The sequence below is a fragment of the Polypterus senegalus genome, chromosome 7, assembly GCF_016835505.1.
Source record: "Polypterus senegalus isolate Bchr_013 chromosome 7, ASM1683550v1, whole genome shotgun sequence".
NCBI classification, from domain to species: Eukaryota; Metazoa; Chordata; class Cladistia; order Polypteriformes; family Polypteridae; genus Polypterus; species Polypterus senegalus.
Window position 1 is genome coordinate 192,722,083 of NC_053160.1, and position 15,654 is coordinate 192,737,736.

Genomic DNA, 15,654 nt, shown 5'->3' on the forward strand with positions numbered 1-15,654 from the left:
GCGCCACTGTCTCTTTGATGGCATCCCTTTATGCCCACTGTCAATCCCATCCTCGTGTTTTCACGGGTCTTGTTTGTTTAAGGCCACAGTTTTCAGCTTTTAAGGAGCAGCACCAGCGTGAATGTCGACGTACCAACAGTGACACTAATATAAAATATGCCAAGAAAGGCACATAACTTACGTGTAGTGCCCGGGCCCTTTCACCTAATTGTATTCAAGTCTGTCTTACCGTCTTGTTATATTTTATCTGCCAGGCCACCTCGTTGGTTGTACCGGTGTGCAGGTGCTGCTGTCCCAAGTCATGTCTTATGCCCACCTGATACTCGCTGTGTCCTTTGCCAACCTCCTTGTCTGTTTTGAATTTGCTTGCTGGTCTTCGATGGCCTTCGTAATGAGCTGAAAGTAAAACGTCCATCAGCTTGAAGAACGATGCCATAGTGGCCTGCCACGGTGACTCCTCGGTCTGTTTGGGTGCAGATTTTGTGCGAAGCTGCCTTGCGTGGCACTCACTTCAAAGAACTGGTAAAGATGAAAGGTGAGCTGATGGCTGGGATGGCACATTGCCGATTTCTGCCAAACCTCACCCACGGTGCCCTGTTGGGCGAAGTCAGGAGCCACATCTGATTGTCAGAAGTGGGCAGAGCATGACACCAGTAAAGGACAGCTGGCACAGTAGCAGACACTGATGACGGGTGACGATCACCGGCATGGATGTCTACCTCAGAGTTGCAGAGTGCCATTGGACATACTGACCTGTTCCTTGGTCACTCCACTCCCTTATCGTGCAGCGTCAGGCCTGATGTCACCTTGTCCACACTGATCAGGTTGATTTGTCATTTGCAGGTTAACAGCATTAATTTAAGAAGTGCCACTCATGACGAAGCCATCAATGTCCTGCGACAGACTCCACAGAAGGTTCGCCTGACGGTGTACCGAGACGAGGCCCAGTACAAGGAGGACGACATGTGGGACACGTTCTCGGTGGAGCTTCACAAGCAGCCGGGTGAAAGCCTGGGCCTGAGTATCGTCGGGAAGAGGTCGGTCCTGGCAGTCCACTCTAGAGTGCCACTGAAGTGCCCGTTACGCGCTGGTTTGCACTTTACTGCTCTTTATTGTCTTCCTTGGTAGGAATGACGCAGGCGTCTTTGTGTCAGACATCGTGAAGGGAGGAGTGGTTGAAAAAGACGGGCAACTCATGCAGGGAGATCAGATTTTATCTGTCAATGGCGAAGACGTCCGGACTGCCACACAAGAAGCTGTGGCCGCATTGCTGAAGGTACAGAAACGTCTAGAACGGTGGGTGGTGTGCCAGGGCATTGTGGCGGTGGCAGGGACACATTCTCTACGTCACGTTTTTTTCTCATTTACAAAATCAGAATAAGGGACGGGGGGCTCTTTACCTTTTGCCCCTTCGCAGATTTCCTGCAAACACACCAGAGATGCCATGCCAAGAGCTGAACCCAGGTGCTGCCATCGAGGTGCCAGGGCTGCCTTTTGTGCCTCTGGGCTGCCTACTTGTTTGTTGGAGGTTTTAGAAAGTTTGCATATAACGTGCCCCCCACTTGTTGCACTCAGACGTCGAGACCACCCGGAATCGGGCCTTTTTGTTCAGATTTAGCCCCGAGTCACGTGGTGGGACGTCACTGTGACCCGTGTGTCTGTGTGTGTCAGGACCCTCTAGCAGCGCAGCTCATTTAACCCCTCGGTATGTGCAGCCTTCGTCATGTCTGTGCTGTGAAAGTCAAGATGGATGACCCCGAGTGGCCAATGGCAAGAAGGCGAGGTGGCAGGCCAGCCAAGCATTTGGGACGACTGACTATCTTGTGCCAGGAAAACCCAATTGCTTGTGTTGTCATCTGAGAGACCCTCATGCACATCAATCTTAAATTGTCCCACCACTGCTCTTCTGGTTTTCTCCACCAGTTCCTTGCTCCTGAGCTTTCTGCCCTCCTTCATGTCCTCTCCTACCCCTCAAGTGACTTTGTGTTGTCACCAGCCTGCATTGTGTTGGGGTAGGTGACCCTGGATGGTGCTTTTCATTTCTTGACATCACTTCATCCCGGCCATTTTCCTGCTCATTCCCCCTACGTGGAGATGGCTCAGTGGACTCGGTGGGCTCAGTGGGCTGGTGGCCACGTCCTCGGTGACCCTTAACGCGCCTTTTGTCTTTCAGTGCTGCTCTGGAGCGATCCAGCTGGAGGTCGGCAGATTCAAAGCGGGGCCGTTCCACTCGGAGCGCCGGTCATCTCGCAGTAGTCAGGTAGGCCCTCAAGCCCAGCGTGTGACCGTTTTTCTGTTGAAGTTGATGCTGGGCCGCCGTGTGCTGAATATCTTCGGTTTATCTAGAGATGTGGCATCGCTTTGGCTTTGAAGGTAATGTACCCGGTAAATTAGAAGGCCCTGGCGCCGCTGCCAGCTCAGGGAGAGGCTCACGTCCTCGGCATTCACACTTTCGATTGGATATTTTCAAGCTTCACCCGACACCCTGAGTGCCGAGCAAAGGAAGAGGGCCACCCGGGGTTTAAGGGTCCGACCAGCCGTGGAGCTGGCGACGTTCACGGGGGCTTTGAGACGATGCCATACGAAACAAACTGAAAGCTGAGACTCCACTTGTGAATGGGCACCAGTTTAAAAACGAAGGTGCCATGGAGGGTGGTGCTGCCCATTTGCTGTTCGTTGTGCTCTGTTCACGTGACGGCCCCCCTGACTCCTGTTTGCTTTGCCTCTTCCAGACAAGTGAAAGTGACGGCCATGAAAGGACATCATTTGGCACGCTGCTCCCAGAATGCACCACGGCCAGTGACTGTAACAGTGGTCTGAGGCGGCGCGCCTGTGAGTACCACCCTACCGTTTGACTGGGGGCTCATTGAGAGAAAGGGAGTTAGTGGGATTCCATTGTTGTTGTGGTGGCTGCTTTGTTAAGGTGACAGTAAAGTAACGTGAACGGGGAGTCCTGTTGAGCAGAGGGGACGTTTCAGGTTGTTTATGACGAGGCCTGCTCTTTTCATTGCAGCGTCAGACCGAGCCGCTCTGAGGACGGTGGAGTTGACTAAGGTACGTGTCTCACAGAGGCCACACCTGCTGACTGCTGCCACTCACGCCACTCTCGACTGCCTTCTGAGGTGGCAGTGTGTGCCATCAACAGTAAGGCCCCTCGCTCGTCCGTTCAGCTCTCGCTCGATTCTGCAAACGAGTGGGCGCAGGGCCTGGTGAGCCCCACGCCATGTTGGGAGGGCAACTACACTGTCCATGTTTCTTCCTTCACTAGGAGCCAACGGATTGCCTGGGAATCAGCATTGCCGGAGGAGTGGGAAGCCCGCTTGGAGATGTTCCCATTTTTATTGCCATGATGCATCCCACGGGTGTGGCAGCACAGACGCAGAAGCTGAGAGTAAGTGGTAAGGCGGGCATCTGTCAATCTGTGCCCTCCTTGGGTGTCCTGCATCAGACTCTGCTGCTCTCTGGTTTTAGTCTGATTTGACTGTCCTGTGATAAAGTGACAGTAGGGACGCTGGTGACAAGTGCATGTTGGGAACATCTGCCTTTCAGACCATGGCGGGAGTGCTGTGCCAGGGGAGTTTGGTGTGAGAGCCGATTTGTGTTTTGTGCCCTGGTCACTTTCTCTTTCTTTCTTTCTGCTACCATGGCAGTTTGTTACAAACCAACCACAGGTCTGGGCGTTTGGCTTTCCTCTTCTTTGCCGTCTGCCCACCATAAGAGGAACGGAGCTGTTAGCGGAGTGTTGAGTGGCATTCCCTTTCAGATGTGCGCATTGCCCAGTTGCCCAGTTGTCACCCAACAGGGCGGCGTGTCTCGATAAAGCACTGACCGATAAACGTGGTGGGCCGCACAATGACGCCAGTCTCACTTGCTCACTCATCCTTCCACACTTGCATGCTGGGAGTGCCAAGCCAGGCAGACTTGAGGGCCGTTTCTTTTTCCACCATTTTGGAAGTGCCCTGTCCATTTGGCTGAATCATTTTTAGGGATATACCAGAGTGACCGCTGAGCCTTTCTTCGACGAGTAACCGGGACTTTTTTTTTTCCTTGCCAGGTTGGAGACCGAATTGTTAGCATCTGTGGCACGTCGACCGAGGGCATGAGCCACTCTCAGGCTGTGGATCTGCTGAAAAACGCCTCGGGCTCCATTGAGTTGCAAGTAAGTTTGGAGGCCAAGAGCCTCGTCTTGCCCGTCGGCCCATCGCTCAATAAAGTGTGCGTCCAGAGGGGTGACTGTGGCATTCTCCAAGGGCTGGGTGTGCTGCCATCTTCCGCCTCTGATACAAGCAGATTAGCACAACACCCCGGGAGCACCCTTGATCAAAGAGTGCCCGCTTGGCACGGAGATCACGGCCTCTCTGTCCACTTCACTTTTGCTGTGCCTTCCAGCTCGTGTATGCGGATGGCGGGGTCTTTGTGCTTGACGGGTTACGTTGCCCTGCACCGGTGACCGTGCCAAACTGCTCCCACAGGTCATTGCTGGAGGAGAAGTGAGTGTCATCGCTGCCCACGCCCAGGACCAACCGGGAGGGAGTCTGTCTGTCGGCGGCCTCTTCCAAGATGAGCTGGGGTAAGATGGGCGCCTAAATGGTGAGCGGGCGGGCGGGCGTATGTAACTGAGTGCAACCGCGCCCGTGTTTTAGAAACGTGACAGAAAGGTCCTCTCTTACATTCTGTAATATCTAACTGTGAGTGCCACTGATTGGGTCATTTGAATAAGACCAGGGGGGCACGCTGGCAGGACTCAGACTGGGTGAACCTCCACTGGAGCCCACAGACAAACTGGCATCTAGGCTGATAGATGACAACTGAGAGACGTGAACAGCCAGCATGGCGCATTATGGGGGTCGCGGGGCTGAGCACACAGAGAGAGAGAGACAGACAGGTTGGCAGCATGTGCCAATGGCGCGTTGCCACACCCACCACACGGTGAACCACCTGGGTTGGGATCCAAGTGCAGCGGGTGACACCTTGGCAACAGTGGGAGGTTTATTAGGGTACACAGGAGCGACAAAACAGATGGTGGGTTATGTAGCGCCCACGCCATGCCTAAAGGGTAAGTTTGCTGTTTCTTCACCATGTTTTCATTTGCCACCTAAAATTGCGTTCTGAAGCGAAGCATTTGTTGTAAATGGGCAGGGGTCCAAACGAATAAATACGGAGGACCACCAACACAGACAGGCAGCACAGCTGGGCAGCGCTCGTCTTCCTCTTCCTCGCTTTGTCCTTCCCCTCCATGCCCGTGGCTCAGTAATACTAAATGGAATCACTGCCAGGTGTGGCGGCCCCCAGGGAAACTCCAAGTGCCAGCATGCCCTGTGGTAATCCATGGTGCCACAGCTGCCCAGGAGGGCTGCCCTGTAGCGTCCCAGGGGTGGGGTGGCGAGTCTCAACTAGAAGGTGTGTAGCACAGAGGGGAGTGAGACCACCACTGGAATAGCGCAGGCACGCTTGGTCCTGATTCAGCAGGTGGTGCCAGGCTGGTCCGATTAACTGGCATCTGCAAATCCATCAAAGACGCCCAATCATTTGCACAAATTTGAAAGACCTCCGTCCTGCAGCCCGGCCCCTCGTCTTATTGGTGGAGTTTGTTATCTGCCCCCTGGTCCAATTGGCCTTGGTGGTCTTAAATGAGCAGTAATGACCCTTCAGCTTTGTCTGTGCCTTCTCATCCCGTAGGCCTCCACAGTACAAGAATATCACCTTGGACCGGGGACCCGATGGCCTGGGCTTCAGCATCGTGGGGGGCTTTGGGAGCCCACATGGAGATTTGCCCATTTACGTCAAGACTGTCTTTACAAAGGTAAGAACGAAGAAGGACGCGACCCCAGGACCTCCGGCAGTCGCTCGCTCGTCTGGGAGCGTTCATTATCAAGATCTCGTGTGGAGAAGTGATGCCCCGCCGGTGCCAGGAGGGTTGAGATGGTGCCGCTTGTCACAGCTGGTGACGGGTCTCGCCTGCCAGTGGCCAGACTGAAGTAACACAGGTGACAGACGGCATGTCCTGTGTGACACTTACGGTCCAGACTCATAGTGACAGTCGCAGGGTGACTGCCAGCTGCAGGGACAGTCAAATCACAGGGCACACATAAAACTGCCAACGACCCACCGGACGTTAACATCACAGTAATGGCGGATTACGCGGGTGTGCGTCGGAATGTTGGAAAGAATCGGGAAAACTGCAGCCGTCGTGTTTCACTCAGCAGAGGGGTGAAGCTCGAGGGGCCGCCAGTCCTGCCGCGTATCGGCTGAATCTTCGACTCGTGTGACGTGGTGGCGCCCAGTCATGTGACTCCCGAAGGCTCCGTGACAAAAATAAGAAGGTGCAGGTCAGACAAATGGCACCGGATGGCTGCCCAGCTTCAAATATAATAATAGTAAAATAAAATGGCGGCACCTCTCCTGTGCTCGGAGTGCTTCACAAATATTCAGGGGGTACAAAAGGACCGAAAACACAGCAGAAGATGAAATTAGTGACACAGAAATGGCAAACATTAGGCACCCTAATCATATACGAGGCGGTACCCTCACCCTAACTGGAATCTGTCCCTGGCACGCACTCTCGACTTAGCTGTGGCCCACTTACGGTATTCTGTGCCAGTCTGCCGACTGCCATTGCTCCGTATTGTTGGTATGCCATTCCGTGTCGGTGTCTCTCGGTGCCCCTTAAACGTGTGATGTCTGCGTGACATTCTGCTTTCTCGGGGTGTCACAGAAGACGCAGGCCTGCACGTGGAGCAGATGCCACTCGGAGACCAACCGAGATCTGGCTGACCTTCCACGAGTTCGCAGTGCGGTTTACGGAGGTCGTCATCGAGTGGACTTGTGCTTCTCGGAGTTCTCGCCGTCTTCCCAACTCGCCTGATTTTGCTCCGCGTGACTTTTTTTTGTCCCCGCTTGTGAAAAAAGAACTCAAAGGAAGTCAAAGACAAATCGCAGCGGGCCTCGTTCCTCGTCCGCCATTCCAGAGATGTTCCCACCAGTGGGCGGGTGGCCGTCGGCCCAGTGGGTTCAGCCCCATGGTGAGGACTTTAACACCGTAACCCCATTCCGTGAATTCCGGAGTTCTCCCCCCCCCAATGGTTACGGCCTTTGAGGTGCCCACCTGTCCACAAATCTGAGTGCCACCAGGTCCTGGCGTGGGCACCGTGGAGGGCGGGCACTTGCAGGAAGTTTGTTGAGGGGTCTGCTGGTGGCGCCGTTCCAGTGTGAGAATGAGGTGGTGTAACCGGTGCCATGAGTGGCCTGGGGCCGAGTCTGAACTTGGGCTCAGCTGGCACACTCCGCAGAAGATTTAAAGTGCAAGAAGGCCAGAGGACGCTAGTCAAATGTTTTTATTAAAGGGTGCAGCTGGCAGGGGGCTTTGGGGGGCCAGCGACACACATTCAGAAGTCCTTGGGCCGGCGTGCTTATTATGCCAGTCATGTGATGCGGTCATCATGTCTGTGGTGCCACTACCAGGGCAGCAAGTCGGGATGAGTGGTCAGTGGGCCTGTCAGCAGCTCCTGGCACTGCGGTGGGTCTCACGAGTTCAGTGGGCCTTTGTATGATTCGATGCCAACGCCGTGTGGCTTTTCTTTCAGGGAGCTGCAGCTGAAGATGGACGCCTAAAACGAGGTGACCAGATCATAGCCGTGAACGGGCAGAGCCTGGAGGCGGTCAGCCATGAAGAAGCAGTCGCCATCCTCAAGAGGACCAAGGGCTCTGTCACCCTTACAGTCCTGTCATAGGCCAGCATGTCCTCGATGGAAACTGACAACAACTACAACGTGGCAGTGTGAGGACCACCGCCACACATACACCCACACACACGATAATCGAGGGCAGTGAAGGTGGCAGCGGTGGCATCACTGCAGAGGGTCATCTCGCCACTTTGACATCTTGTGCTGCTCCCAGAATGCCGCTGAGGTTGTCTCAATGACACGGCCATAAAAGAGGTCACCGTTGACTCCCAATAAGTGACACTCTGTAAGCTCCCTGCCCCGCCCAGCTGACGTCACCTCCCCTCCATGACACTGGCGCCGCCCCTGAACTGCCTCCGTGTGTGTGTGTGTGTGTGTGTGTGTGAATGAATGTGCGCTCCCTTGTGACACACAACCCTAACTGTGTGCCACCCACACTCCCAAGTGCAGGCTTACCCTTGAGGCCCCATCCTTGTGCCAGCTACCAACCACCTCCTTATACTCCTCCTCCTCTTCATCGCTGGACACCAGAAAGCGGTCTGAAGCCCTGAGGTGACTCTTAGTCTTCCTGTCATTTATCCACAGCCACCGTCACATCAGGTGTCCTTGGCAGTTGGAATGGAAGATGTGCTGGGGCAGGGTGGCAAGGAGGAGGATGAAGGCCATCAAGCTGGCACAACCACCTCCGTATATAAACATATCAATCTGTTAACAGGGAGCCACCACGCATCGGTGGGCAGAAGGCAGGGATTGGGGTGGCACCTGAAAGATGAGACATTTGGCAAGCCTTTCTTTAGATGGGTGCCAGGGCAGCAGATGAAGAACATGAATGTCTGAGCTTGAGCTGGAGATGGCAGCGGTAGGACAGCCACCTGCTGTGACTCGAATGACATGTGACATGACTGGACAGACTCGTCATCTGACTGCTGGGGTACGTTGATGGTGACAGGATTGTTGGTGCCCGGTGTGGCAACTTTCTGTCCATTGGCAGCATTTTCTGTAGAAGTCTTTGAGAGCTGGCATAGGTGGGTGAGGTGACACGATGTAACAGCTGCCCTGTAGAGTCACCGACTTGTGTGTGTCATCGTGATTTCAATAAAATGAACGTTTAGTTCTGCTGATTTTTTTTGGGGGGGGTTTTGTTTCAAGGTCTTCACCTCGGCCCCCCAAGTGGACTCTTCGACTTCTGTGGCACAAGCAGCTCGGTGTCTGCCATCTTTGACTAACTGCACTAGGGCTGTCATAAGGTATGATGGGCACTGACCCCATGATGTCTCCGATGTGCTATCAAAACGGGGGGCCCGTGATGCTGGTAAGTTGGCCTACTGCAGAGTGGCATGTAAAACTTGACGCTTGCTGCGTTGTGCCAGTGGAAGTGAAGCCACTGGAGTTGAAGGGTGACCTTTAAATGACGTTGTGACTTTTCTTTGCACCGGACTGCAATGCACTGGACGGTGCCCGATGCCCGCCCAAACCTTCCTTCCATTGGTCAAGTGCCACTTCATCTCGCTCACTCATGAGAGGAGGAGGCCTTGGCCACGCCACACAGGGCCAGCTCAGCTCGTGTCCCAGGATCACGGTGCCACCCTGTGGTCGGACGCCTAACTCCATTCTGTGAGGGTCTGGACTGTCCGGTGTTACTGGGAGGGTCAGTTGGTGCCACTGTTGGACTATAGCGCCTTGTCAACTCCTCGCCCTCCCATGAACATCTAATAAATTTGCTACTTGACCCGTTTACTTGTTCAGATCTTCAAAGAGCAGTGGAGGGCACTTCAGGGTAACCGAGGTACCAGTAAGCCCGAGCCGAGTGGGCCCAGCTGTGCCCTCCTCTGTCACTCTTCCCAGTCAATGAACTCCACTCTGCTGTATGGCTGGACTGGGAAGCACTGGTGGCAACCAAGAGGTGCAAAAAGTTGTGCCAGCTTAGAGTTCCTGAAAAGTGCATGTTGGGGAAAGGCGGGCAGAGCAGCAGTCCAAAGTCAAGTGCCACCCATGGGAACTGCTTGGCACTGCCACCATCAGGCCAGATCTTCCAGAGGCACTGAGTGGGACAGCAGAGGACCCCCATAAAGATGGCTGCTGTGCCATCTGTAACTGATATCCAGGCTGGATATAGCGGGCACCCGGTCAACTTCGGGATGGTCTCAGGTACTCAAAAATGCAGACTGTAATGTCCTTTGGCACCGCATTGGTCACTTAGGGGTAGACACAATGGGACGCCACCTGCAGCTAAGCTCTAAGTGGGTCCTTTCACAGCTTTAGGGAATTAGAACAATTAGAACAATCTAGACGAGAACAGGCCATTCAGCCCAACAAAGCTCGCCAGTCCTATCCACTTGTTTCCTCCAAGAAAACATCAAGTCGAGTTTTGAAAGTCCCTAACGTCTTACTGTCTACCACACTACTTGGTAACTTATTCCAAGTGTCTATCGTTCTTTGTGTAAAGAAAAACTTCCTAATGTTTGTGCAAATTTACCCTTAACAAGTTTCCAACTGTGTCCCCGTGTTCTTGATGAGCTCATTTTAAAATACAAGTCTCGATCCACTGTACTAATTCCCTTCATAATTTTAAACACTTCAATCATGTCACCTCTTAATCTTCTTTTGCTTAAACTGTAAAGGCTCAGCTCTTTTAATCTTTCCTCATAATTCAACCCCTGTAGACCTGGAATCAGCCTAGTCGCTCTTCTCTGGACCTTTTCTAGTGCTGCTATGTCCTTTTTGTAGCCTGGAGACCAAAACTGCACACAGTACTCAAGATGAGGCCTCACCAGTGCATTATAAAGGTTGAGCATAACCTCCTTGGACTTGTACTCCACAGATCGGCTATATAACCTAACATTCTGTTAGCCTTCTTAATGGCTTCTGAACACTGTTTGGAAGTTGATAGCTTGGAGTCCACTATGACTCCTAAATCCTTCTCATAAGGTGTACTCTCGATTTTCGACCGCCCATTGTGTATTCAAACCTAATATTTTTACTTCCTATGTGTAATACTTTACATTTACTGACATTAAATTTCATCTGCCACAAATCTGCCCAAGCCTGTATGCTATCCAAGTCCTTCTGTAATGATATAACGGATTCCAAATTATCTGCTAATCCACCTATCTTGGTATCATCTGCAAACTTAACCAGCTTGTTACTTATATTCCTATCTAAATCATTTATATATATTAAAAATAGCAGCGGCCCTAGCACTGACCCCTGTGGAACACCACTCTTAACATCGCCAGTTCTGATGAGGTTCCTCGCACCATCACCCTCTGCTTCCTGTGTCTGAGCCAATTCTGCACCCATCTAAAAACATCACCCTGAATTCCCACTTCTTTTAACTTGATGCCCAACCTCTCATGTGGCACCTTATCAAATGCTTTCTGAAAGTCCAGATAAATAATATCATAAGCTCCACTTTGATCGTATCCTTTTGTTGCCTCCTCATAGAATTCCAACATGTTAGTAAAACACGACCTCCCCTTCTGAACCCATGCTGACTGTTCAGAATAACTCCTGTCCTTGTCATGTGTTGCTCAATCTTATCCTTAATAATTCCTTCCATTAATTTTCCTGTGATGCTTGTTAAGCTTACTGGCCTATAGTTGCTTGGATCTGCCCTGTCACCCTTTTTATATAATGGGATGATATTTGCCATTTTCCAGTCCTTTGGAATCTCTCCAGTGCACAGTGACTTCCTAAAAATATGTGTCAAGGGTTTATATATGTACTCACTAGCCTCCTTAAGAACACGAGGATAAATATTATCTGGGCCTGGTGATTTGTTTGATTTCATCTTATTTAATCTGAGCAGCACTTCTCCCTCTACAATTTCCAAATCCCTCAGTACCTCCTTAGTAGTTGTATTTACCTCTTGCAGGTTATCCACTTGCTCACTTGTAAACACCTCAGAAAAATGTAAGTTTAGGGCATCTGCTATTTCATTGTCTGTATCTTTTAATTCCCCTTTACTATTCCTGATGAACTTGACCTCCTCCTTAACTGTTCTTTTACTACTAAAATACTGAAAGAATCTCTTGGGGTCTTCTTTGCCTTATCTGCTATATTCCTCTCCAACTGTCTTTTAGCCTCCCTGATATCCTTCTTAATGGTTGCCCTCATGTTCTCATACGCTCTACGGTTCTCTTTGCAGTCATTAGTCTTATATGCCTTATACAGCAGTTTTTCCTTTGCAACTTCTTTTTAAATCTTTATTAATCCATCGTGGAGATTTTTTTAGTTTCCTATTACTTCCAAATTTAGGTATGTATCTGTCCTGCATTACATGTAAAACATTTTTAAACCTGTTCCACTGCTCCTCGACTGTCTCCACATTTAAAAGCTTATCCCAGTCTATCCTACTTAGACTTTGTCGCATCTGCTCAAAATTAGCCCTACTAAAGTTCAACTTAACAATTTTAGTCTTTGCATCTGTACTCTTACAAAATACTGAGAATTGTATTACATTATGGTCACTTGACCCTAGTGGTTCAATCACCTCTACACCCTCAATTCTATCCTGATTACTACAGAATACTAAATCCAGATAGGCGTCACCCCTTGTTGGTGCTTTAACATGCTGTGTTAAAAACAGTCGCCGATTACTTCTAAAACTCCTGCTCTTGTGCTCCTCCATCTGTAAGGTTATCCCAGTTAATATTTGGATAATTAAAGTCCCCCATGACTATAATATCTCCCTGTAAACTTGCCTTTTTGATATTACTAACAAGATGTGTGTTGAAATTACTGTCTGAATTGGGTGGTCTATAACACACTCCTAAAATGAGACCTTTTTCCCTAATATTTTCCAGGCGAAGCCACATGTCCTCACTAAGATGGGGCTCATCATCCAACTGAAGATGACTTACATTTAATTCCTGTTTGGCATAAACAGCAACCCCACCTCCTTTTCTGTTCTGTCTATCCTTCCTAAAAAATGTGTATCCCTCTATGTTACACTCATCCCCATCTTTGTTATTTAGCCAGGTTTCCGTTATTGCTATAATATCATAATTGTGCTCAGCTACATACAACTCCAACTCACTTACCTTATTTTTGATACTTCTAGCATTAATAATAAATCTGATGATGCAACTTGTTTTAGATGGGCACAGAGGGCACACATGGCCACCAATTTCCTCCTCCAGTTGTTGTCTGAATGAAAGACTTTCCAGTTTGGGGCAGAGTGGGCCCAGTCTAGGACTATTGTCCAGCGCTCATTCGTCACGTGTGTCGCATTGGAGGGTCACCACTTGCGACATGGAGGGTGCCGGGAGGTGAAAGGATGTTACCGGTGTACAAAATACACCAGTGGGAGCAGTGAAGGGTTAAATGAAGAGAAGTCCGGAGGGGCACGGAGGTCGTGGGCAATTCAGATCGGCCGGTGAACAGCATGAAAGGCGGCGGAGGGGAGAACGAAGCGTCTTGCTCTTTAAAACCTCGGCACTGGCGCGCCCCTCCGGGCGGTGTGAAGAGGTCGGGGGGTCTCACACACCAAACAAGCCTCGGGCCGGCCACTCGCGCTCAGCACCCCGGTGATGCCAACCGCCCAAGTCACCGTTTGCGTCGATCATCTGCCCTCGTCTGCTCCACCATCGTCTCGGGGCTACGGGATAAGGACGACACGATGGCGACGGGCAGGAGTATCTGAAAAACACAAAGAACGAACGTTTGTATCTACGCATTTCATTCCTTCATTCGCTTCGGGGCCGCTGTAGCCCGTGCAGGTGACCGCCATCCGTCCCAACTCTAACGCTGCCATCTACTTGGGTAACTTCTACTGTGACGTCACCGCAACGCCAGCCTCGCGCCTGCTCGTGACGTGCGCGTGGCCGACTTGATTGACAGGGGACTGAGGCGGAGTCAGAGCAAGGCGAGAGCCAACTAAGCCCCGCCCCCACCGCCGCTCAACCCGGCCATTCCTTCGCGCATTCATTCGAGGTGAAGCCGGGGCTGCCGTGGAGCGCCGGGACATCTCCGCACGCACCTCAGCTGAGGTCAGAGCCGGCGAAGGGGAGGGGAGGGCGCGCCGCTGGGACGCTGCCAGGTTGGATGCTGCGTGCCTGGCCCGCGGAGCCTTTCCAGAAGTGAAGTTTAAATCGTTGGACATTTATGTGTAATGACTGGTCGGGTATGGAAGGCCGTCTTTGGTGGTCACTTTTTATTCTTGAATATTAGACTGTAGACTGTCAGCGAAGGCCCTGCTGCTGGATTTCGAATTGGGTAAGCGGGGTCCCTTGATGGGTGGGTAGATGGATTAACACACAGTGGTCCACGTGACAAAATAAAAGTCTGCCCCTCCTTTTCTTCTTCCACTTTGCCATCTCAGTGAAGGAGGAGGTCCCCGTCTGCTGCTGGGCACACTTGCATACTCACCCAGCAGTCAGTATAAGTGGCATGGCAGGAGAGAACAAGAGGAGAGCATGCACACTCCAGACAGATGGCAAGCAGGGTGGCACATTTTTACTCCACCGAGCCAAAATGTTACAAATGAGCTTTCTTGGAAGGCTCTGTCAAAATTCGTGACACTTTCACTTTGCACTCTTCATCGCAGAGCGGCAGAGTGCTTAGTGCAGCTGCTTCGTGGATCTGGCATCTCAGGTCCAAGTCCCATGTCTGCCCGTGGTCTGTGTGGAGTTTGGCCCGCTCCCCCTGTGCGTTTCCTCCAGGGCCGCTGCCAGGCTATTCTGTGCCCCACTGAAAGATCTGACAAGGTTAGGGTAGCAAAGCCAAGACTTCTTGCCTAAAGTGTCATCGTTCTTAAGAATATAGCGCCTTTTCTAGTCAGCACAGTTGCTCTGTCTGATCCCACAAATGGTGCTTAGTGACAAACAGAGCGGGTCACATGTCCCCCCTAATTGGACATACTGAGCGCACTTCTGGACTCCCCTGGCTGGGATGTGATGGCTCGGACACTCTCTGCTCATTTGGCCTTTGCTCATTGGTCATCCTCAGCCCCCTGCGGCGGACATCTCATTACAGCGGCCATGTGTGACTTCATCGTCACCACAGGTGGAGGAGCGCTGGTGTGCTGTGCTCGGCTGACCTGTCGGCTTGTACGCTCCTAGCTGTCCTGTTGTGGTTTCCACCTCCGAGTGACATCAGCTTCTGAAAGAACTGCGGACCACAGCATCAAAGAGAAGAAAGGAGTGAGCGACGGGTCAAGTTGGCGGGTCATGGCATCCAAAAATCGAAAGAAATCCAGCGGTAGCAGGGGGCACACAGGGGCCTGTTTGTTGGATTACCTACTGTGCCAAGCTGAGCAGTGAATTAATACTTAGGTGATAATTCGAAATCAGAGAGTCATAAATGAATAATTAGATAATAACTGGAATTAACGAACAGGGGGCTCACGTCAGTCAGAGGGAGGAATGAGCCCACCGGGCCAGGAGCCACCACCCTGGAAAGGTGACAGGTGACAAGGCGAGGGCAAGACGAGACATGCCCTACACGTGCGCTCCTCTGCCCGTTCCACTGGCCTGCGGCTTTTGTTCTGTTTGAACGATGATGTGCCACGCTGCTCTCATCATGCCCACCACCTCTCATTTGCATGCAAGTCATCCCACTGCCCCAGCAGCACCCTCTTTGGTGGGAGTTGAGTTGATAGGTGGTCTGCTGTGTGGCGGGTTTCTGTGACGTGTCAGTCACGTGAGAGTGAGTGCGGCTCCATCGATGTGGCCAGTGCCTCGTCCCGTCATGGGGAGTTTCTGTTTTGAATGATTAACGGCTTCAAATCCCAGCCCAGCTGCTGGGGTTCAAATGCTGTTCTGATTTTGATTCTTTGTTCAGGTTCAGGTTTCTGTGTATCTTCCTTTATGTTCCGCGTGTCTTGTCCCCAGGAGGCAGGGCCACCTACAGAGACTGAAGAAACCCAACAGTCCCTTGCGGTTCATTGGATGTGCTTAGTGGTGTACTGAGATTATTGTTGTTGTCCTCATACCGTCTGGATTTTCTGGAATTTGAATCCTGATACGTCTCT

General features: G+C 51.6%; 1 protein-coding gene across 1 annotated transcript in view; it reads left to right on the plus strand.

The window, feature by feature from the left end:
• LOC120532100 (multiple PDZ domain protein-like) overlaps nucleotides 1-8,803 on the plus strand; it is a 44,165-nt gene extending 35,362 nt beyond the window's left edge. The window contains exons 28-37 of the mRNA XM_039758002.1: nucleotides 844-1,037; nucleotides 1,129-1,276; nucleotides 2,174-2,260; nucleotides 2,733-2,832; nucleotides 3,014-3,054; nucleotides 3,269-3,391; nucleotides 4,055-4,159; nucleotides 4,473-4,570; nucleotides 5,680-5,803; nucleotides 7,584-8,803. Coding sequence (XP_039613936.1) covers nucleotides 844-1,037; nucleotides 1,129-1,276; nucleotides 2,174-2,260; nucleotides 2,733-2,832; nucleotides 3,014-3,054; nucleotides 3,269-3,391; nucleotides 4,055-4,159; nucleotides 4,473-4,570; nucleotides 5,680-5,803; nucleotides 7,584-7,730 — 1,167 coding nt within the window. The 3' untranslated portion in view covers nucleotides 7,731-8,803. The remainder of the gene's footprint in view (nucleotides 1-843; nucleotides 1,038-1,128; nucleotides 1,277-2,173; nucleotides 2,261-2,732; nucleotides 2,833-3,013; nucleotides 3,055-3,268; nucleotides 3,392-4,054; nucleotides 4,160-4,472; nucleotides 4,571-5,679; nucleotides 5,804-7,583) is intronic.
• The last annotated feature ends 6,851 nt before the right edge of the window (nucleotides 8,804-15,654 follow it).